The sequence below is a fragment of the Tiliqua scincoides genome, chromosome 5 (assembly GCF_035046505.1).
Source record: "Tiliqua scincoides isolate rTilSci1 chromosome 5, rTilSci1.hap2, whole genome shotgun sequence".
NCBI classification, from domain to species: Eukaryota; Metazoa; Chordata; class Lepidosauria; order Squamata; family Scincidae; genus Tiliqua; species Tiliqua scincoides.
In genome coordinates, this window is record NC_089825.1 from 140,637,014 (window position 1) to 140,661,591 (window position 24,578).

The following is a 24,578-nucleotide window of genomic DNA, read 5'->3' on the forward strand; positions in this document are numbered from 1 at the left end:
CAAAGAGAAATGCAAGGGCATGCTGGTAGTATTTAGGCACGAACCTGCAATGTGAGGTTTTTCAAATGTAGTCTTACTCCATGTATTAGATGAACAAGTTCACTTTCTCTACGTACCCTGACCTCATTGAGGTGCTCTTTGCTGGAGATTGCTGGTTATTTCAGAATCCCATGTTCTGACATTCTGCTGTCCAGCTTGCTACCCACACAGAGTGCTGGAGTGTGTTCCGGGACATTAACACTCTCCACAAAACACTGAGAGTCTCAAGACTTGTTTTCAAAAGATGGGGAAAGGTTTCATTTTTCCACCAAGTTGTGGTTTACTTTATGAATTGCCTGCACACCTCCAATAAATCACAGAAGACAAGGTACTTATAGGATAGTAGAGCCACAATTTATTAAATAATGCACATATCCATTTCAAGCATGCCCTGCAGTGGACATTACTTCCTATCACATATAAATTCCCACTTCAGTGCTGACTCCTACGCTGGAGGAGAGAGCCAGCTTCTGTCTTTTCTCCCCTTTTAAGCTATCCCATCCTGACTCCATGCTTAATTCCATGAAATGCCAATAATGCTTTCTCAATAACATCAGAAAAGGGGTTGAGGAAGCTCAGAGGTAAGTCCCATTATAGTCAACAAGGCTTTCTCTTGGGTAAGTGTCAACAGGATTGCAGCCTCTATGTCATAACACACACACACACACACACACACACACACACACACACACACACACACCACTTGAAGAACAACAAATATGTTGAAGTGCAAACATTTCTGTGTCACTGTATTTTGAAGCTACCAGCTGCCTGTCTTTATTTCAGGAGACTCTTTGCAAACTCCCCACCCTGGAGCATCTCCTGCCCGACTGGGCCCATGAAAGTCCCCCTGCCATTACCACCCAAAGGCACTCTCCGGGATCAGCAGTGGCCTCTTTCGAGGCACCCAGGCCTTTAGTACCTACCCAGCAATACTGATTCAAGACACACATGCCAGGCTCATTGCAATTTTTACTTACACTGAAATTATCTTTTAATGGAAATTCTCTTCTAAATCACATTTAATTGAAAGAAAGATGGACTTTATATCAGGATCATGATTCTTCCAGTGTCATTTTAGCAGTGTGAAAGAGCTGCCTGTGCATCACAAAAACCCTGCGTGAAACTGAACGAAAGGAGATGCCACTGAAGGCAATGGGAGGTGTTTGGCCCTGTCACACCCAGAAGGCTCACTCCCATTGGTTGAAATGGCTGTCCATTGACCGGGTTGAAGAGCACTCTAGCAAAGCAGGGTTCTCTCTCTCTCTCTCTCTCTCTCTGTGTGTGTGTGTGTGTGTGTGTGTGTGTGTGTGTGTGTTTACTTGTGTGTGTACACACATTCTTTTTCATCAAGTTAAGAGCAGGGCTCTGCTGGAACAATAATTGGGCAAAAAAATGACATATGAGGAAACTTTTCTAATGTATTAAATGCATACATGTTGCAAAGCGTTTTACAAGCATCAAAGTAGTAGGACTTTACAATTTTTTTAAAAGACAAACCATAAAAGTGAGGGGGGAAATAATGAGGCAAGTAAGAAGAAAGAGAAGTTCAGTCAGGTAGCAAAATCCTTTTTCCTTACTAGCTGTTGCCTGCTATTCAGTTCAGGCTTCAGTACAATAATGTAGACTTTAGGGATGAAGATGCAACCCAGCAATCCAGCACTGGAGGCCAAGATGGAGAAGATCTCCACGGCCACCATGTATTTCCCCTTGGTGCTCAAGTAGGCCGGGATAAATGATACCCAGACACTGCAAAACACCAGCATGCTGAAGGTGATCAGCTTGGCTTCATTGAAAGTATCAGGCAGTTTTCTGGCAAAGAAAGCCACGGCAAAGCTGATGATGGCCAGAAAGCCCATGTAGCCAAGCACAGTGTAGAACATGGTGGGTGCACCTTCGTTGCATTGCACTATGATCTGAGTGGGCTGAGAACGCATATCTGATTCTGGGAAGGGGGGAGACGTGGTCAGCCACACTGCACAGATGGCACTCTGAGTCAGAGAAGAGAGTATGATGACTGACACTGCCAGCCTCTTCCCGACCCATTTCCTCATCCTGTTTCCAGGCTTGGTGGCCATGAAGGCCACCACCACAGTGAGGGTTTTGGCCAACACACAGGAAACAGCAATGGAGAAGATGATGCCAAACACGGTTTGGCGGAGAAGGCAGGTCACCCTCCCAGGCTGGCCAATGAACAGAAAGGAGCAGAGGAAGCAAAGCAGCAGAGAGCAGAGGAGGGCACAGGTGATGCTCCAGTTGTTGGCCTTGACTATGGGAGTATCCTGGTGTTGAATGAAGACCCACATCACTATTCCAGTGACTGCAGAAAAGAAGAGAGCCAAGGAAATCAGTGTAATTCCCAAGGGCTCTTGACTCGACAAGTAAGTTATTGTTTTAGGGATGCACTGATCCTGCTTCCTGTTTGGGTGGTGATCTTCTGGGCACTTGTGGCAATCTTCTGCATCTGGAAATAACAAGCAAATTCATACAAATATAGTACAGGAGAACTTGCACACAGTTTGTAATTTTATTTAGTTATAGTTCCACATACCGTTATTTAAATATTGTCATATTCTGCTCTATGGATTATGGCAAGCCTTTCATCACCAGGATTGGGCTGTCATGTGGAGCCTCTTACGACGGTGGAAGGCACATCCACTTTTGGAAAATGGCGGCCAACAGAGCAGGCAGCACTCCATTGGTGGCCATTTTTATGAGCGCTGCGTCATGAGGCAGCAGTGCTGCAGCTCAGCCAAACAGACCCTGCAGAACCTAGTAAGGTGTTCAGTGGGGGGAGGTGATGGATAGGATGGTGGATGGGGAGAGGTGGTTAGTGGCAAAACTGGGTGAAGAGGGGGAGGAACAGGGGCGTGGAGGCAGCAGGAGTTGATGTCCCTTTGTACTCTTTTACTTACCTGTCTGGACCGAGATGCTATCTTCAGAGCACTGAGCGCAGTCATAGCAACACACCTGGGCACCCTGACGAACAATCCTGCTGTGTCCAGGAGGACAACTGTCAACACATGTGGACTGTGGAAGTATCTATCAACAAGTCGAAAAGCATCACATTGAGAACCTGAAACCAGCCATTTCTTCCTGTGTTCTGTCATGTTGAGTTCAACCTATTTACCCACAGAGGTTCTAAGAGGGATTGAAAGAGTCTCTGTGACACTCAAAATACCATGGTGCAACAGGGCCTGAGACAACAACAGCACTGAGAATGAAGTGTTCTGGATCAGAGCACACCCTTCCTCTGATCTTTTTCTGCTGTGGATTCTACAATTCAGGAAGATAATAGAAATCCTCACTTGGTTGTACTTGTGATTCCACACTATGGCACTTCTGTTGATGGTGAACTCTTTTCCTGCAGGAGCCCAGGGGTCCATCCGTCCAACACGGATTCTATGAAAGGACTTATTGGGATATGTGACAGTGTTCATGATGTCATATGGAGCTGCCAAATCCATGTTTTCATCAAAGAATATTTCTTCCCCGACACTGTTGTTGAAGTGGGTGTTTTTCAGAAAGGTGTGAAGCTAGCTTGGAAGTGAGAAAAATGTGAATGAGCTGCTTTCAGTGGTCAAAACCTAGTGCAGCTTCCCTGAAACTATTTGATTTGTTACATTCGCGCATAAGTTAATGGCCCTATCCCCAGGGCCACAGCACTAGTCTTAAGTGTGCGGCCCTGGCAGCAGCCATCACAAACATACTGTAAAGTGATGGAATGTTTATAGTTATTAGATGCAATTTGAGGCACATTTGCCTGGAAGTAACCCCATCTGAACTCAGTCTAACTTTCTTGTAAGTGGAGACATGCATAAGAATGCCCTGAAAATCAGTGATTGAACTGTGGGGGAAATGCACAATGTCCTGGATGACATTCATAAGCACGCTCCCTAACTCCCACCAATTTCATCCAAATTATGGCCCACCCTGTAGTCTTCTTAGAAATGACTCATTAGAGAAGACTAATTAAGGCCCAAATCCCAACCAACTTTCCAGCACTGACATGGCTGTGCCAGTGTGGCATATGCTGCAGTTGGGGGCAGTCATGGAGGCGTCCTCAAGGTAAGGGAATGCTTGTTCCCTTACCTCGGAGCTGCATTGCCCTTATCTCGGTCCTGGAAAGTTGGTTAGGACTGCGCCCGAAAGGGGACTGCACAAAACCTAAGATGATTTTGCCAGTCCTAGTTAAATGACTGAGAAAACACTTCCATTTTTGCCATATGTGAAACCAGCAGGAAAGAGAGAGGGTGCTGGTAATATCTGCAGTAGGGCAAGGTACTCTTGCCAATTACAGGTTGAGCCTCATTATTTGTGTGGGTTCTGTTCCAAGCACTCACACAGAAGGTAAAAAACGCACTATAGCAAATCAATGCAAAAAACCAAGTTTCTTTGCTCTGGTGATTTAAAAAAAAACCTTGCTGACCTTTGTGATGTAAGATAAGAGTCATTAAGAAGACAATCCATTAATCAGTCGTCCTGCAAGGGCTTCCAAAGGTGCTTTACTCAGTCCCTCCTTTTACCAATGCAAAGTGATTACCTTTCTTTCACATGCTCAAGGGTAAGGGAGGGGTCGCCTGGAGAGAGAAGGATTGATGGATTGTCAGCCAGCTGCCCTCTCGCTCTCTCGCTCTCTCGCTCTCTCTCTCTCTCTCTCTCTCTCTCTCTCTCTCTCTCATTAAGGAGTCTATTGTTAAAGGACTGGTCAGTTTTTTAAACTGAATTTAAAGGGATGCGTTTTTCCCCTTCTCCAGGGATCAGCACATTCCTTCTCATCTGCAGTGGCCATTTGTGTTGAGTCAAATCCGTGTATAAAAAATCCATGTATAACAGGGCTGGACCTGTATGACGTTTCTTATTAAACTGAATTAATAGGAGTATCCACTCTACCTGCCACGGATGAACATCCCTGAAGTCCCATGAACCTCCATCTCCCATCAATTTCTGTTTTGACCTCGATGAATCTATGGCATGGAGCGCATGTGCCAGAGCATAAACAGAATTGTAGATGCCATAACTATGACCAGGCACTCCTGTTTCAAATATGGACTTGGGGAGGCTGCTCAACTTTTCCCTCCCCGTGCAGCGTTTTCCTGCTGGTATATATTGACCAACTAAAGGCAATGAACAGTAAAACATATTTGACCAGAAACTCTGGAACAGAAATTGATGAAATTCTTTAAGATATAATGTCTCAAGAAAATCTGCATATCCTGCCATTTCATTTGTGTGGAGTGCAAAGGACAAAGTGCCATTGAAGGACTGTGGTGTGAACAGATCCAGATGGAATACGGAAGAGAAATCCCAGTGAGCTGTTATGATCCAAACCCTCTCTATTGGTTTCATTTCATCATGTTCACTTGTTGATAGAATCTTGTGTAAACCCTGCATGGAACGAAACCCCCCATGAACGAGAATCACGTTGCTTTTGGCTGAGGAGATGGTAGAACGTGTTCGTTCCAGTTGATCATGAATCTTCTTCTCCATTTCTCCCCAGAAGGACTTGAGCGTTGGAACAACTTCCCTAAAAGCAATGCAAATGTGGCTCTGGAGGAGCCTGGGCTTGAGGATCCGCCCAAAGGTCTCTCCGCTGTCGTCATCTGAGACAATGAAGCCAACCCAGGTCCATCCAAAATGCTGAAGCAGCTGCACAATCCCATCGTACTGAGCCTTTTCATTTGGGATCATCCGGTATAAGGAGGGGAACTGAGTTTTGTCACTTAAGGCCGGATCAAAGGAGCCGTAACTGAGCTAAAAGGAATGCCAGGGATATTTTCAGAGCTAAGAACCATTCACAGTCTGCAAATAGCAATTGTGTCCCTTGATTTCAATTTGTGTTTCATTGTCCAGCAAATATTGTGGAGACTTCTGATGCTGTAGTCTGGGCAGGATTACTGGAGTACTAATTATACCTTATGCACAATGTCACATGTCAGAGTCCAATTAAAATTTTTAAAGGGTTCAGGATTTGGCATAGAAAATGGGCAGGTTGTACTTTCTTTCCCTGCCCACTGCTTCTTTACTACCAATTTCTCCAATTTTCCCCCTCCCCTTAGTGTACAAAATGAAGGCTGGCACATGTTATGAACACTACCAGTTGACACATTGCTGGTAGCAGAAGAGCTTAGCTTCTGGTTTTCTAACTAGAAAGTAACCTAACTCTAATACCCAGTATGCACACATTCTCATGCAAAGTGTAATTAGAACCTGATTGAAACATGAATGACCAATGCTAAGCAAAAAGAGCAAAACAGAGTCTTTTGGCCCATCAGTTTGGGTGAGACATATGTAGGAATACAGCATGTTTGCCTTCCCTAACTTTTCCATTGCTTGAAAATATACACAGAGATGAAGGCACATACCTGTGGTATCCTATAGAGATTGACAATGTGGGGCATCTGCCTGGCGTTATAAGTGGTGAGTCCTCCAATGATAGCCCTTAGCTGGACTTTCATTCCACAATTGTAATTGAGGGGATTCTGAAATGCTGAGAAAAGAACTTCCATGGTGCCAGCACAGGATCCCTTTTCATTGTAAGCATTTAGGGAGATTGTGTAACTCAGTGAGTTGTTGGGTAAAAGGTTGGAATTTGTGTTGATCTCACTTATGGCAAACCAAAAAACAGAGACATGGTGGAAGTTCTGAGGTACTAAGCTGTAAAGAAGTATGCTCGTTGAATATTAGACCTTGTACATGTAGACAAGCACAGTATCTCTGAACTAAGGTATAGCTACTAGGCACTGCGACTTGTAGTACTTAATATCTCATAGTAGGTCTTTTGTATTTTGATCCTTTAGAACAGGGATGGCCAACCCGCAACATACTCCATGCCATATTTTATGTAGAGAATCTTCATTGTGCAACTCCACTTTAATGTTACTTTTAGCGATTACCATGACAGAGAAGTAGAGCTATTAGAGCCTCCAAATTTAAGGGCAGTATATCTCCCAGTGCCAGAAGGTACGCAGCCAGAAGGCTGGGAGTGCTGTCTGGTGCTTTCTAAAGTCATCTGACTGAGACCAGAAAGGTGGCCTGCATCAACCCTGAGTCCAGCCCAGCAGGACTTGTTCCAAGGTGCATGTAATGTATGTTCATTGCCCTTCTGCACAGCGGAGCCTCCCTCTGCCTGCCCATCTTTTCATCCTCAGAGATGATCTTAGCCAGGATCTCTTTGCAGATGATTTTTCTGAAGATGTGATCTTTGCCAAACTGGGCTTTGCTGATCTTGTTGGTCATCTCTGGTTGGCACCACCGCCTTCTTGTTGACACCACCCCATTCCGTCCCTGCCGCCTTCTACAGCCTCCCCTTGCCTTTTCAGTGCTCTACCAATACCGGCCTTCTCAGGTAAGAAAGTAACCCACCAGTTGGCGGAATGCAACTCACTGGCATCCGCCCTATTGGTTTTCTGTCCTGTCTGTCATTCTTTTCCTCCCCTTCTCCCATTTTCCAACTAGAGCAAACCAAGAGGAGTGGGCGTGGCTGCCCTGAATGGACCCATTACAGTGTTAGAAACTTGGGGGCATGCTGTGTAAGGAGTTGCCAAGGAAGCAAGCAAACCATCAACTGCTGCAATGCTTTCTTTGTTACGATTTACATGTTTTTCAGAAATGCATGGCGACTTTGTGAGTGCCACTTGGAAAGTGTCCACGTGCCACTAGCGGCACATGTGGCAAAGGTCAGCCACTCCTGCTTTAGAACATTGGTACATCATTGGAAAGGAAAGAAGGATGAGGTGGAGGCTAAGAGGCAAGAATGGGACAGGCACCATTGGGGAAGCAAAGGAAAAGAAGGAGGGGGATGAGAAGTCGCTACTAAACTGGAGTGATGAGAAGCGCAGAGGAAGAGAAGGTGGGGCAGTGGTAGCAGGAAGGAGAAACAGATGAACACTACAAGGCAATGGGCGTGGCCTGATGTAGAGAGGAGGGCAGGCACCCGAGAGCAGGGGTGTCAAACTCGTTTCATACAGAGGGCCGAAGTTAGCATTCAGGGCTCTAGCTGAGGGCCGGCAGTGATGTCATTAAGCAGATAGTGACATTATTAATCAACTAATGGTCAGAAATCAGACCCTGTTCTCATATAAAAACTCATTAACTGCAAATGACAGAAGAGAAAGTACGCAAATCTTGATCATATCTCAAGATTTGGGAGAGCCCAATTTTCATGTGGACCGCCTTTTCAGCAGTAACACCTCAGAAGCTGAGAGACTGAGGTCCAGATAAAAAGCTTCCGGGGGCCACATCCGGCCCCTGGGCCTTATGTTTGACACCCCTGCCCTAGAGACTGGGGGAGCTTTGTGAGGGGAAGAGGGCTATTACCAAGGAGTGGCCACCAAGGTCCCGAGTTCTGGAAAGGATGGCACTGGAGAAACGGGAGCCCTAATGCAGAAGACTCTAGACTGGGGAGGAGTGGAGGCCAGGAGGAGGGAAGAGGAGGAGGGAAGACGCTAAGTCTGAAACTGAGCAAAAACGAGAGCAGAGAACCCCTGGCTTCAGCATTTCCAGAAACTACATATCTAGCCATCACTGCATGATATTGAAAGTCAATGCACATTTTTAAACTTCTGCACCTCAAACGCTCCGCATCTGATTCCTCTGAAATTTGACCAGTGTATGCTGCACAATAAGGCTGCAATCCTATACACACTTTCCTATGAGTAAGCCCAGTTGAGCACAATGGAATTTACTTCTAAGCAGACATGCATAGGATTGTGCTGTCAGTATATTCTCTGAGCCTTGGTTGATACAGTTCAGACAATCTTTTTTCATATTACAATTAATGGAGGGTTTATATTGGGGAATGCAGTTGGATTCATTGGCATTAAATGGCCCCATTATAACGAGATCAAAGATAATGACGACTTTCCCCCTTCTAGTCACAGAAATATTGAGAATGTCCATTTTCACACACTGAGGAACTACTTACATGCCACTTTGTGAGAAAAGTGGGCGTGTACTAAAGTGGAACTCATCCCAAAAGTTAAGGAAAAGAGAGACAAATTCAGCAATCAGTATTTCATCTGGAGAAACCTCAATAGGAGTTGGAGACCTTGGCCTCCAGCCACATTGGTAGTCCTGGTGCTTGCAAAAAACGTGAGGCAGCAAAAGGAGCAGCAGCAATGCCATCTGCCCGCAGTTCTTGTCCACAGCTAAACCAGTCGATGTTTGTTGTGCGACACACACCAACTGCGCAATTGCCACAAGAATCAGTCTTGAAAGAGGCTCCTAAAACCAAGACACTGCTGCACCCAATTCCCCACCTGGAGTCTCAAACATTCAGTTGATCCTTCCTTGCCTGCCTCCAATTTACCTTGAAGAAGCTGGTAGCTGACAGGTTGCTTTGGAACCAGCCTTCATAGATGGAGTGCCTCATCAGCTCCTGGGATGGATTCATCTGTTTCTGTTTTGAATTCTGCTTGTGGTCTCTGGTTAGCCATGGGACTTTTGGAGCTAGATAAGTATAATTATCCGAATTACAGGGTTGAGAATTGCCATTTCCAACTTGCTCAGTTCTCTTCAAAACTCAAGAAGTTATGTCTGTTGGCTATACAGCCAGGGGCCAGACGCATTGCATGATGGGTATTGAGTAGAAGTTTCTGAATTGATTTAGACTAGCATGAGAACAGTGGAACTAGGAGGAAGAAGTGACCACAGGTGACCAGCTTGGCTTTCCATCTGTGGCTTTTAGCCAGCAGTAGTGGACCTACCATTCACTGAAAAGGGCTAATGGCCAGATGTAAAGCTCTGCATGCCTCCAGGACCACGCAGAAGCCTTACTGAGACTCCAGACGTGGTCGAACATGCAGGGAAACCTCAGATGCCCTCCTTGGTTCGTCCTGGAGTTGTGCGAGGCTCTGTAGCGATTCCATGAGTGGGGGTGTGTGGATTCGAGCACAGGGCGGTGGCAGCATCTTGCGGGGGAGCCATCACGGACCTGGAGTGTGGGGCTGGGGAAGTCGACCACTGTTAGCCAGCCAACCAAAAAGTCACCCCAGATAACAGGATAAGTGAAATACAGTATTGAGATCGTACTTATTTCTTTTCATATTTTTCATTTAGCTTTTTGCCTAGCATAGAAAATGCAAACAACCCGATCCTGTATGTGAGACAAGCTGGTATAAAGGAGCCCTGCCAGCATTCTACTGGCAGAAGAGTTTTTGCTGACAGACGTAGACCTAGTGCCAGCCAAAATGCTGCACCACCGCGTATCAAACACAGATGAGATGCTAGTGCAATCCCAGCAGCATGAGGGTATTCCATGGGTTTGTCACGGAGTACGGCAGTGCCAAATCCGATCCCTGCCCTGCTTCTTGGGTCTTTCTGGGGCCTTTCTTGGGTAGGTGGGTGCCTCCCTCTCATAAGGCTCTCTATGGGCCCTAGGAGGGAGGGTTTGTCCCTGGCGTGGTGCAGTCCCTGGCCCACTTTGCACTCACCTTCACTAGCTAATATACTGGGCTGTGATGGGCTCCTGGATGGCAATGCCCCAGGAACTGCTGGGCTGGCTTTGCATCAGTAGGTGCGATGTCCATGGGCTTGAGCCCCCTTCCCCATCAGCCAGGGCTTTTGTGTTCTTCTGCAGGCCATACTGTGGAACATGGCACAAACACCTTGGTGACCTTGGTCCTCATCAGAAGCCCCCTGGATATTTGCAGGCACCAGAAGAATATCTTCAGCATCCCAAACCCACACACCAAAGTCATGGATGATATGCCATGTTGAACCTGTCCATAGGCCTTGGGGGCTCCATCACATAAGGCATCATGGACTAAGGCCATGGGGGTAGCCATGGTTAAGTTGGAGGCAGCTGGCTATCACCATGTGACTTTACGGCCCTCCAACTCCAAGTCCCCACACCTACCTAGGAGCCGGCTCTTCCCCTCTTGCCATGATGCCATGGTGGCCTTGATGGCAGAAGTGTCAAGAACCTGGGCACCATGGATGCTGCCAGGGAACTTGGCAGTGATGCTGGTGAAGAATCCCCAGGCATCACAGGTTGCCTAGACATTCAGGGTGTGCTGCTGATGTCTGTTGCAGTTCATCCTGGGCACATCAGGTGGAGTGGATATACCCACATGTGTCACATCAGCAATGGAGATGAATTTGAGAAACACCACAACGCCATATTATTCTTAATGCAGGTGATGCAGCTATGCCATAGCAGTGAGGAAGGTGACATAGACAGACAGGTGCAGGAAGCTGGCATTGAGGAACTCATCAACAGATCAACTGGTAGATAATTAGTTCCTGTATTGACATGTGATGACCCCTGGCAGCTTTCAGTCCCCAGGTAGTGGAGGGCCATCAGGAATTTCCGGAGGAAGGGGATGCTCTTCCGGGTTGGGACTGGATCCTGGGGCTGAAGAGCTGGCTCCAGCTGGCACGCCTGGATGCAGGACACATCTGTAAGAAGGGCCTGATGGATGAGAGGCAGGGTCCTCTAGGGGCGGTACCATGTATGCCATTCCTCTCACTAGACAAGGTAGTGTGCAGGAGTGGCACATGCAGGGGGTCCTGACAATTGCTGGGAGGGAGGAGTGCCACTGCAAAGAGCTTCCCCAATGGAAAAATGATCCCTGTGGGATGTGACCTGTGGTTTTTGTCCCGCTGGTGTGCATCAGGGTGCTGCCATGGCCTGCTGCTCCCAGGCCCCCCCCACCCCCGGCTGTGCTTGCCACATACTTCAGTCCAGACCAATTGCTACACCTGGTGCTGCTTGCACAACCTATCCAACCTGTTCCAGCCAATCTTCCCTCAATCCTCCCCCAAACGATAACCTGCCCTCACGACCCACAACTTCCTTCCACCTCTGACTTATCTGTTCCAGCTGAGCATCTGGAAGTTCACAACATCGCCACAGCTTTTGTGACATGGTTAAGAGGACATAACAGCACTAGAGTGTGAGATCTGCTGCCGTGGGCTCTCTGTGGAATTGGGCTGCCCGAATGTTTGCTTTTTTCCATGAGTCTGTGAGCCCACCAATTTTCTCTCCCGAGGAACTTCCATGGAACAATGAGGCACTACAAACCTTTTTGTTGCCTATTAATTATTTATTTTAAACGTTTGTTTCCTGCCTTTCCTATGCTGAAACAAAAGCGGAAGGTGGCTTTTGAGTGGCAAAGTGCAACTTTTGAGTGGCAACATCAGCTCAGCCCTCAATTTAACTTCCCATCAAACAGAAGGACAAGTTTCATTTGCTTTAGTTAATAGAATAATGTTTATAGAAAGATGGTTTCATTCAACATCACCATTGAATATCTTTTGACTATGAGGTGCTTTACAAGCATAAAGGTGGACCGGATTTTGCACATGGCCTATAGCCTTAAACAAGATAATGCACAATACGGAAAGTGCAACAGTGATAAGAGGAAAGGAAGAATTTAGGGAGGGACCAAAATTACTTTTTCCTTACTAGCTGTTCTTTGGTGTTCAACTCAGGCCTCAGTACAATAATGTAGACTTTAGGGATGAAGATGCAACCCAGCAGTCCAGCACTGGAGGCCAAGATGGAGAAGATCTCCACGGCCACCATGTATTTCCCCTTGGTGCTCAAGTAGGCTGGGATAAATGATACCCAGACACTGCAAAACACCAGCATGCTGAAGGTGATCAGCTTGGCTTCATTGAAAGTATCTGGCAGTTTTCTGGCAAAGAAAGCCACAGCAAAGCTGATGATGGCCAGAAAGCCCATGTAGCCAAGCACAGTGTAGAACATGGTGGGTGCACCTTCGTTGCATTGCACTATGATCTGAGTGGGCTGAGAATGCATGTCTGATTCTGGGAAGGGGGGAGACGTGGTCAGCCACACTGCACAGATGGCACTCTGAGTCAGAGAAGAGAGTTTGATGACTGACACTGCCAGTCTTTTCCTGACCCATTTCCTCATCCTGTGTCCAGGCTTGGTGGCCATGAAGGCCACCACCACGGTGAGGGTTTTGGCCAACACACAAGAAACAGCAATGGAGTAGATGATGCCAAACATGGTTTGGCGGAGAAGGCAGGTCACCCTCCCAGGCTGGCCAATGAACAGAAAGGAGCAGAGGAAGCAAAGCAGCAGAGAGCAGAGGAGGGCACAGGTGATGCTCCAGTTGTTGGCCTTGACTATGGGAGTATCATGGTATTGAATGAAGACCCACATCACTATTCCAGTGACTGCAGAAAAGAAGAGAGCCTAGGAAATCAATGTAGTTCCCAAGGGCTCTTGACTCGACAAGTAAGTTATTCTTTTAGGGATGCACTGATCCTGCTTCCTGTTTGGGTGGTGATCTTCTGGGCACTTGTGGCATTCTTCTGCATCTGGAAATAACAAGCAAATTCATGCAAATATAGTACAGTAGAACTTGCACACAGTTTGTGATTTTATTGATTGTGCAATCCTAACCCCTTATGTCAGTGCTTTCCAGCACTGGCATAGTGGTGCCAATGGGATGTGTGCTGCATCCTGCAGTTGGGTGTCACTCACGGAGTCCTCCTCATAGGAAGGGAATGTTTGTTCCCTTATCTTGGAGCTGCATTGCCCTTAGGTCAGTGCTGGAAAGCACTGACATAAGGGGTTAGGATTATGCCGTTAGTTATATATACACATACTGTTATGTAAGTATTGTCATATTCTCTCTATGGATTATGGCAAACCTTTCATCACCAGGATTGGGCTGTCACGTGGAGCTGCTTATGACAGCAGAAGACACATCCTCTGTCATAAGGTGGCTGCCAGCAGAGTACGTAGCACTCCGTTGGTGGCCATTTTGTGAGTGCTGCTTCTCCCAATCGCCCAATTAAAAGGTGATCGGAGTTTGTTTGTCCTGGCCAGGACACAAGAGTCCCTCCCCAAGGGGTAGGAGAAAGGGGCTGGGTCTGGCAGCTACAGCAGACCTTTTAAAAGGGCATGAGACCCAGCCCTCTTCCTTTTTTGCACGTGAGCACTGTGGGAATACCTGCCCGCCCGCCCGCCCGCCCGCCCTGGAGGCAGTCTGAGTTTAACTGGTCGCCGTTTGGGGCTGGGTAGGAATTTTTTGCTGCCTGCCAAGATTGGCTGACGGACAGGCAGTTTTTCCGCCTACCCCAGACTGTTGTGGGCCAGGGGGTTACACTCCTCCTGTTTGCAAGCTGCCATTGGTCACTTTAAGAGTGCAGGTGGTGCGGGTTAGGAGGCATGAATGGGACTTTTGGCATGCACCTTCAGGCGGCATAGGCAGGGCGGAACCCTATTTCAGTCCTCAGGGGCTTGGCGGCACGAGGACGTAGACGGGGCCCTGACTGGGACCGCGGGCACAGAGGCTCAGCGGCTTGAGTTGGCGCAGTCCGCGGTCCAGCTGCCTTGCCCTTAAGGGATAGACATGGATGAGACATGCCGCCCAGCAGCGGGGCGCGACTAGGAGTCGGGTGCATGCCCGCCTGGGTGCAGAGGTTTCTGGTACCGCCCAGAGGTCCCTCCCGCACCACAGGGGCTTTCGCTGCCTCGGATGCTGCAGGTCTCAGCCTCTGCTTCTTTTGCTAATGAGAAATAAAGTGGCCCTTTCTCCCATGTCTGTTGTCTCGAGTGTTCATTGGACAGTGCGGAAACAAGAGAGACAGCAGTGCTGCAGCTCAGCCAAACAAACTCTGCAGAATCAAGTAAGGTCGCAGTGGGGGCAGGTGATGGATAGGAGCGGGTGTGGGGGTGGGGGGTGGGGAGGGGTGGCTACTGGCAAAACCGGGTGAGGAGGGGGAGGACCAGGGGCATGGAGGCAGCAGGTGTTGATGTCCCTTTGTATTCTTTTACTTACCTGTCTGGACCGAGATGCTATCTTCAGAGCACTGAGCGCAGTCATAGCAACACACCTGAGCACCCTGACGAACAATCCTGCTGTGTCCAGGAAGGCAACTCTCCACACATGTGGAGTGTGGAAGCATCTGTCAGTAAGTAGAAGGGATGGGGTTGAGAGTGGAGATCATCTGTTTCTTTTCTGCAGCTCCACAAAGTGAGGTTCCCATCCATTTTACACAAGAACACACTAATGACTAATCCATAGTGAATATCTATGGAGCAATCAATGTTCACAGCAATGTTCTCTGTGATTTACTAGCCTTTTGATTTGTCTTTCTACATTTTACATTTTGTTTTATCTTTTACTCTCTGCTCTGTTTTCCATTTGCAGTTCAGCCTCACCAGCCATATGAACTTATACCATCTGCTAGACCAGTGATTTTTCAACCAGTGTGACATGGCACATTAGCGTGTCATGAACGGTCCATAGGTATGCTGCAGGAATTTGGGAGAGGGTCACTTATTTGTGGGGCCATTGGGGATATGAGCCCCCCATCAGCCGCATGAGGTGCCTTGTCAACTCTCAAAAAACTGATAGTATGCCTTGACAACTTCACTGCATTGTCAGTGTGCCATAAGGTGAAAAGGGTTGGAAATTGTTGTGCTAGAGACATGGTCCCTCTAGACCAGGGGTGCCCAAACCCCAGCCCAGGGGCCACTTATGACCTTTGGGGACTCCCAATTTGGCTCCCAGGGAGCCCCCAGTGTCCAATGAGCCTCTGACCATCCAGAGACTTGCTGGAGTCTGCATTGGCCTGATGCAACTGCTCTTAGCATGAGGGCAACTGTTCAACCTCTTGGCATAGAGTCATCCCTGAAAAGTTGAAATCAGAGAAGGGAACGGGAAGGGAGAAAAGGCAAGAGCCTTTCTCTGTTCTTTTTGAACTGGGGATTGTATACTTTAGAAACATGCTAGTGTTTCCCAGCTGCTTAAACCTGTGATTCCACACTATGGCACTTTGGTTGATAGTGAACTCTTTTCCTTCAGAAGCCCAGGGATCCATCTTTCCCACGCAGATTCTATGAAAGGACTTATTGGGATAAGTGACTGTGTTCATGATATCAAACGGAGCAGCAAAATCCATATTTTCATCAAAAAATATTTCATCCCCAGCACTATTGTTGAAATGAATGTTTTTCAGAAAGGAGTGAAGCTGTCTTGGAGGAGAGGAAGAAAGAAATGAACTCGGGTCAATGATCAAGAACAAGCTGGAATGCAATTTCTTTGACATTTGACTTTTTCTAGAAAATATCTGACTAGCTAACACTTAAAGCCTCTTTCTTACTTTTCTATGATGTATAAATTCAAACCAACGTAAATTATTTGTATCTTCTAGTCATCCTAAGAAGAAGAAACTGTGCAAAAATGTAATCCGTGGCTGAGATTTCCATCAAAAGCTTCTCATATCTTTGAATCTGGTCTTTGAAAGAGTTCCCTTCTCCATGTCGGCCTGTTTTGCGGCCCAGTCCTGTCCAACTTTCCAGCACTGGGGCAGCCACAATGCAGCCCCGAGGTAAGGGAACAAATGTTCCTCTACCTTCAGGAGGCCTCCAAGACTGCCTCCCCTACACAGGAAGCAGTGCATATCCCACAGGCACAGCAGCACCGACACTGGAAAATTGGATAGGGTTCAGCCCTTATTTGCTGCACTCATCAAGGGATGGCACCCACTGGGCACTCCTTCAGTCCAAGGTGAACAGGGTGACAGGATGCAGGGAGAGGAGCCCCTTTTAAACAATATTCTTTCCTATATGCCTCTCACATCTTCAAATATGCTTTCTGGTTGCAGATGAAGCTGTTTCTAATCTCCCAGGCTCTTCATGTCTGATGGGCTCTAATATTTACCATATTTCCTGTGCTGTTTTAGGACTGAATCCTATCCCATTTTCCAGTGCCGGTGCTGTTGTGTCAGTGGGGTGTGTGCTGCATCCTGTGGTGGAGGGATAATCACTGGGCTCTTCTCAAGGTTTGGGAACATTTGTTCCCTTACCACGGGGCTGCATTGTGGCTACACCGGAGCTGGAAAGTTGGATAGGATTGGGCCCTTAGTTTCCTATGTTGAATGTTGAATATATTTAGTGATTGAACTAAGGGGGAAATGCAGGATACTCTTGATGAAACCCACAGGTCCACTCCCCCAACACTCTCCAAATTACAGCTCAACATGCAGTCTTCTTAAAACAGTAATAAATGGTGCCAGCACAAAACCTAAGGTGAACGAGCCCCATCTGCCCCTTGAATAAAGCACTTTGGACCCAGTCCTATCCATTCTCCCCATCCCGGAGCCTCCTTGGATCTCATTCCTCCCCTTCCAGGCCCCATTTTGCTTCCTCCCTGCCCCTGCTGCTGGCAGGTTTGTCATCAGATGGGGAGCACTGTTCCCTCTTGTGGCAGCGCTCCCAAAATGTCTGCCGACAGTTGCGCCAACAGCAGCCATTTTATAAAATCATAGAGTTGGAAGGGGCCTAATTGGTCAACTAGTCCAATCCCGACAGTGGAACTGTGTCTTTTCCTACTGACCAGCACCTATAGCCCCCCCCTTTTTTTTAACCTTGACTGTACTGGAGCCTGAAGATATTTCACAACATAGGTTAAGACCAAATTAGCAGTTAAGACTGGTCACTGCACTGGTCACTGTTCTGCTTTGCTAAAAAAAAAAACCCAATGGGTTGTAAAATTAAGATTACACCGGTAGGTGGCAACCAAGGGTCGTTAGATGCATGGACAAGAATGCAGCAATCCTTACCATGTCTACTGCAGCCTATTATATTCAGGGCTCATTCTTAGCATTAAAGCATTAAAGATTGGCATACTGGTGTTATTGGCATATTGGACGTGACTGCATTCCCACCGCTGTGTATATATTTCCTCCATGTACAACCATGCACATCTCTTGCTCATGTCTCCCTTTTGAAGAATGAGTATGCTATTCGGGTGTATCCCTGCAAGAAGACAGTCTGTTGCAAAGTAGCTCCAGTTCAGGGCATCTATCAAAAGGGACTGCAGATGTGCTACATGATCAATAATTCTTTTTCAAATAAGTTGCCTGTCTGCCAAGTTGCCCATTTTCAGATCAGGTTTTGCTTTGACGTCAATATTTTCATGCAAAAACTTAAGACAAATATTTGAGTGGGGCATGGTACACTCACAGAGAGGACGAGCACACATCAGCAAGGGAGCCTGAAATTGCAGTCCTCAAATATCCCACCATTTCCAGTGCAAGCTTAACACAGTAACTGAATTTTAGTCTACCTCAATCCTCTCCTTTTTTCCTCCTCTTTCTTTTCCAAAAGAGTGAACATGAGGAGGAGGCAGCAAAGTGGACAGAAGGCAGTGACTTTCCTCTGCCAATTGGCTGCCTGAGGAAACTAGCTTCATAGACGGGCCTTTCCTGGGTAGAATCCAGGAAGACAATTTGTTCTATTCCTTTTCCCCAGTGTGCAAAAATCCCCAATCCATCTATCACAGTAGCTGCATCCCAACCTCCTCTCAATAACCCCCAAGAGGCATGAAAAGGTGTGCTCAAGAGATGGAGCACTTACGTCAGAGTCGTCGTCTTCAGAGGTACTGTTATGCTTCTGTGAAAAGTTCCCCTGAGTGTAAACACAAGGGCAGAACTAGACGCATTTCGAGAATAGGAGTGGCACAAAGACATTAGGCTGTATTCAAAGAATACAAATCCCGGCCAAGCACCATCACTGAGACAAGTTATTCATGGCCAACTTCAGTCCCATTCATTTCAGTGGGATGAAGTCACAAGTAGCATTCCTTGGATACAACCCCCTTGAGTTTAGGCAAGTGAAATCACTTTGACACCAGTTTAAACCTGCCTGGCACATCTTCAAAATCTGAGCTCATCTTTTTGAAGAGCGAACTTTTCTGCCATTCCCAGTTCAAAATTTTAACATTAATGGCAGGTTTCCCTGTCCCCTAACCACTTCCCAGTTGAGTGAAACAGCACTTATAATTATTGAGGCAATTCAGGGGAAAGCAAAAACTAGATCTGCAGAATACCAACAAAACGCCCCAACAAAATTCAAATCTAGAAGGCTCTTATTGTTGGCAACTCACTGGCTGCTGTAGCTTTTTAATTTCTTCTTGGATGTCCCCCAATGCGTCGGCCACCATGTGCATAATGCAGGCACCAAGGAATACCCCAGCTGCAAAGCAACCTATAAAACCAAGAATGCGCCGGTGCTTTCCTATGAAGGGAATATGGGGGAGGGAGAGAGGATGAGAAAACAAACAGAACATGAGACAACAGTCCATCTCCTATGGGCAAATGAGCAAACCATCCGATGACCTTCAACCTCGAGAGATGAGCTGGGCATCTGAAACAGCCCCCTTGGTTTCAGCACCATGGACAGAGCTTTCATGCAGAGCACTGCAGTGCAATTGTTTTCAGTCTAGTCTAGGGAGGTCACACACTCAAATTCCTGAAACACGGGATGTGAAAGGTGACCTATGCTGGGATCAGTCTGTCCTGCAAACAATACTCTGATATAGCAAATGCACAAGTTGTACAAATTCAGAGTTCTGACATGTTTTGCAGCTATCCCAGAACAGAATTTGCTGCACTCCTAAATTCAGTGTGCTTAACACAAAAATCTGGATATGCAGGAAAGCAAGTTTTGACCAATGAAAATACATCACTCAGACCTCTGCACCAGCTGAATGCATTTCTTCCCATGCGCTAAAGTTAGAAACAACTGCAGATGAGAACTTAGTATCATTTCCTCATTCCTCATACGTTGTTATCTTAAAAGAGGAAGAAGAAGACGTGCATGTCTAGAACAGCCACCCCGAGAAACAGTTTATGCAATTTGAAAACTCCGACTATGTTGTTAGAATTGATTGAACCCAACCCATTATTTTAGTGGGTTTTAAATAGTTAAAAATGCTTTTTAAAAGGTAAAAATATTTTGATTTTTTTCCTGCAAAGATTACCTACGCTGTCCCTCTGAATGAGTGTTGCTGTTGTGTTCTAGTTTCTGCCCAGCACACAGGAGTACACATTTGATCCCTGTTGCATATATGCAACGTTGGGCAGAAGTGGCTTAATGGAATTAAAAGCTTGGGAGGGGGTGAAGAAGGGAAATAGTATCTGCCCCCAAAATTTTTGGAATGAGTGCACTACAAATCAAAGATACGTAAACAAGCAGATGGGATTTACTCGCTGATCCTCAGCTACACCCAGTTGTAAAATTTGATTTTTTTTTTTTTTCATAATTTACTGTTCCTCAAAACTTATTCATAATTGGGCATGTACTAATTAGCTTCTTCTTTCATACCTTTGAATATTCCTCAGCTGTAAAATATGTGTTTAAATGTTTCCTTCAACTCAGTCATTGTGCACTGGGGGGGGGGCAATTTTAGTTTTGGATTAAATCCTAATCTGTAATAATTTACAGCCTAATCCTAACCAATTTTTCAGCACCTATGCAGCGGTGACAAGCTGGTGCATGTTCCATTCTCCGGTGGGGGGGCAGTCATGGAGACCTCCTCAAGCTAAGGGAATGTTTGTTTCCTTACCACAGGGCTGCATGGCTGTTGCTTTGGTGCTGGAAAGTTGGATAGGGTCAGGCTGCCATATGTAGATCTATACTTGTAAAATGCTAGTCATGAGTGTATGGCTCGTGGGCTGCAGTAGGGGGTTGCTTACACACACACCCAAACACTATTTTACACTGTGATCTGATTGGTGGACCTCATGGGGTTCTAATAAATAAATGCACGAAATAAGTCCCCTCCAGAGGAGCTGGCACATTCATTAGGATAACTGAGGCAGTGGCATCCAGTAGCAGATTGGCAGAGGGGCACCCAACTCCATCCACCCACTCATCTCCACTATTCCTTCTCCATTACCAGGACAGGAAAAGGAAGAGGAAGTGTGGAGGAGAGGAAAAGTGGCAGGCTACAGTGTCTCCCTTTTCCAATGTAAGGAATGGGAAGAGGAACTAGAGCAGATCTAGTCAAGGAGGGGACACAGCATTTGTTTCAATCCTCCCTTTTCTGGGCAAGATGATGGAGCAGGCGTTAGTGTTAGCTCCAGAGGGCCACGGACAAAACAGATTATCTGGATCTCTTTCTGTTTTACTTCAGAATGGAGATGGCCTGAGTCACCCTGGTGAGTGACCTGATCCAGGGACTGGACGGGGGGGGGGGGAGTGTATCCCTGTTGGTTGGCCAGATTAGGGCTGAGAGGCACGGTTTTGCAAAGGTTCCACTCTTTCCTGCTGACAGGTCCCATTGGGTGGTGCTGGAGAAGGCCTGTTTGACACCCTGGCTGTGGTCATGCAGGGTGCTGCAGGGGTTTATTTGGTTCCCCTTCCTGTTTAACATCTGCATGCAACCTCTGGGAGAGGACATCTGGGGTTTGGAATGGGGTACCATCAGTATGCAGATGATACCCAACTCACTTTTTTCCACCAAATACTGGGGGGGAGGGTGCTAGAGCATTGTCTAGGATGGGTTCATAAGCTGACATTAAATCCAGAAAGAAAACAGGGGTCCTCTTGGACTAGAAATCCACAATACAAGCAGTAAACAATTGCTTTGTTTCTCAATGTGATAACGTTCCCTGTACAGGAGCTGGGGCAGTTTGAGAGTCCTCCTGGCCCCACAGCTGCTCCTGGATGGAAAGTGGTAGCTGTGAACTCCCTCTCTTATCAATTGCGAACTGTCCCCTCCCCTTGAACATGGCTCCTAGCATTTATGCAGTGTGGAGTTGTGGTGGGGATTGGGGGGGGGGGGGTTACTGTGTTTTCTTGATGTTTTATATCCGCTTTTGTTACCACCTTTGCTTGCTGCCCTTTATTGTTTATCATCATTTTTTGCTGCCTTTATGCTGTGCTGCTGCATTTCTGTGTTCCCATATTTTACATTTTGATCTACTCTTGACACTTTTATGAGTTTTGTGCTGTGGCCTCTGGCACTTGGCCATTTTATTGCTGCCCTGATTTTTTATATATTGTTTTATAATGAAAACATTGTTCACTGCTGTGTAAGCGACCCTGGGCACCCACAGAGGTGGCGGTGGTGGAAAAGGCAGGGTAAAAAAGTCTTCATAAAATGAGGCCCACCACCTTGGATGTCACAAGGTTTTGCTCCAGCCCTATTCACCAGCTTGGAGTCCCCCCAGCTCTTGTCTATATGTAAGTGGTAAAGCAAGAGCAATATTCCCATACTGTAGACTGGGAGTGATGCAGACACTCCCGCTCCCTGCCCCTGTCTCTGACAGAGACATGAGAACTACAGCCTCCAACACTTCACAGATGGAACTAGGAGCCTGCTGGCACACTGACTGAACACTCCTGATGACATTTCCAAAATGATTGCTGAGCATCCACTGCATGCGCCTAGACATTGCCAAAGAGGCCCCCTTCCAGCTGCTGTGTACTGTCTTTATTCTGCAACAGCCTGTTCTGTTTAAAAGCAAGGAGGACACTTGCCTTTTCAGGTCCAAAGGATACTAGAAACCAACACACAAAATTGTCCTACAAGGTCAGTGGTCCAAAATGAGCCTTGTTGGCTGCAACATTTTGATGTGGCAGTATGCAATTCTGCATCGTATTATAGTTCACACACACACACTTTCATGACTCCATAAAAGTTCAAATGCATTTATCCACTGAAGGCTGGCACATCCATTACGCAGATCGAAACAGGCACTAAGGGGCAAAGGCGCTCACTTTGTCCCTGATGACCCACTCGCTGTCCCTGATCCTCCTCCTCCACCCACTCACTGAATTAAAAGAGGGAGACCCTCTACCCACTACACTCTTCTCCACTCTTCCTTTTCCAATCCAGGAAATTAGAAGAGCAAAGACTGGAGCATCACTGGTTAAGGGGGGATATAACATTTGGCACTTCATCTCATATGCTAAAAGGTCTTGGGCCAGACTTGTACTTTGCATTGAGATTTAGTTTCTAGGAGTTGGAAGGGGCAGCAATGGACACCTGAAGGACAGTCACTCGAGAAATTCATACTGATATTTTTAAAAGGTGTCCAAAGGCTCTTAAAGGTGCCCTGCTTTCATCTCCCTCCACTTCTCATCATTTTATATTTTGTAAAATAGGATGTGCGTTAATTATTCTATTAATAGAATAAACATTCTTGACAGTTAGCAGGAACCGAGATTTAAGATATACCCTCGCACAGTGGTTCTCAAACATTTTAGCCCAGGACCCACTTTTTATAATGACAGTCTATCTGGGACCCACTGGAAGTGATGTCATTAAGCTGGAAGTGACATCATCAAGCAGGAAAATTTTTGTAACAATCCTAGTCTGCAACCCTATCCACACTTACCCAGGAGTAAGCCCCATTTACTATCATTGTTAAAAGCATATACATTGCAGCCAGTTAAAAGTACAGATCTCTCCAAATGCAGTCACACACCATGATGGCACCAAGTCTAATATACTGGAATGTCTAAAATACTGGAATGAATGGTGACCCATCTGAAATTTGCTCATGACCCACCTAGTGGGTCCCAGTCCAGTTTGAGAAACAGTGCCCTTGCAAATGAGAACCATTGGCATGAATGGACACCTGAGTTTTTGACAGAGGCAATATTTGAACTGAAACTTCCAGGGACACAGGTAAGACTGCTCCAATAGTCATGAGATCAAATAGTCAACAAAGGGGAAAAAACAACAGTCAGTGCCTCTCTCCTGCCACCTTCTTACCTCTGGCCATGCTGCTGTGGAACCATTTGATCTGTGATGGGATGAGACCACAAATGAGCGTAATCACCAGTAGACCCACCAAGCAGCCACCAAGGGTTGAGTGGTTAAAAAAAATGTTAATTTATAATTAGAGCCCTTCGTAAACAGTCCACAGACCGTGAAAGCGCATGAACAAGAATCACATTCATTGGGGTCAATAAGAGAGTAAACTAATTCTTTCTATATTTTCATATAACTGCTTTACTTCCATCCAGTATGACTTCAGGGTTGGAATAATTTCCTTAAAAACAAGACAGATATTGCTCTGGAGGAGCTGAGGAATGAGAGTCCTCAATAACCTTTCCCCACTGCCATCTTCAGAAACAATGAGGCCAATCCAGGTCCATCCAAAATGCTTGAGCAGTGCAACAATCCCAGCATACTGATCAGTTTCATGGGGGACCATCCGATAAAGAGATGGAAATCGAGTTTTATCGCTCAGAGCAGGATCAAGCGAGCCATAAATCATCTAAGAAGGAAAAGAATGGCTTCTTTAGCATGAAAAATTTATCATTAATCCTGAATACAAATTACAAATGACAAACAAGGGAGAAGTTTGGTCTCATAGTATTTGATCTTCTTGTATATATTAGGCTAAAAACCCATGAATTCTGCACCTTGGACGTGATACCACACAATACTAAAGAACACTGCTCCTTCCTCATTTTGGAATATGGATCCCTTGTATTATGATAATCCATAGGAATGGAGATAAAGATACATTCAGAGTGGCTGGTCACATTGCACCTAGTCAATGACAGGCTAGTAGGGCCTTGCAATCCAATATGGACTTATGTGGGAGCCAGTCCCTCTGAACCGAATGGGGTTTACTTCTGAGAACACATGCATAGGATTCCACTGTCCGATGCTCCATCTTAAAGGCACAGCAGGTTAAATTGGGTTGAGGGTGGGTGGGATGATAATATGGAATATTCACACATTTCTCGCTACTGTTCAAGTTCAGAAAGAGAGAATGCCTCAAATACGTGATAAAGGCAAAAAAAA

At 46.3% G+C, this 24,578-nt stretch overlaps 1 protein-coding gene across 1 annotated transcript in view; it reads right to left on the bottom strand.

Moving 5' to 3' along the window:
* The window catches only part of LOC136653931 (zinc transporter ZIP2-like), a gene marked incomplete at its 5' end in the record, with an annotated part of 419,271 nt that extends 395,643 nt beyond the window's left edge, over positions 1–23,628 (bottom strand). Inside the window, 3 exons of the mRNA XM_066630799.1 lie at positions 18,386–18,436; positions 18,915–19,045; positions 23,535–23,628. Of these exons, the coding sequence (XP_066486896.1) occupies positions 18,386–18,436; positions 18,915–19,045; positions 23,535–23,628 (276 nt within the window). The remainder of the gene's footprint in view (positions 1–18,385; positions 18,437–18,914; positions 19,046–23,534) is intronic.
* Positions 23,629–24,578: the final 950 nt, after the last annotated feature.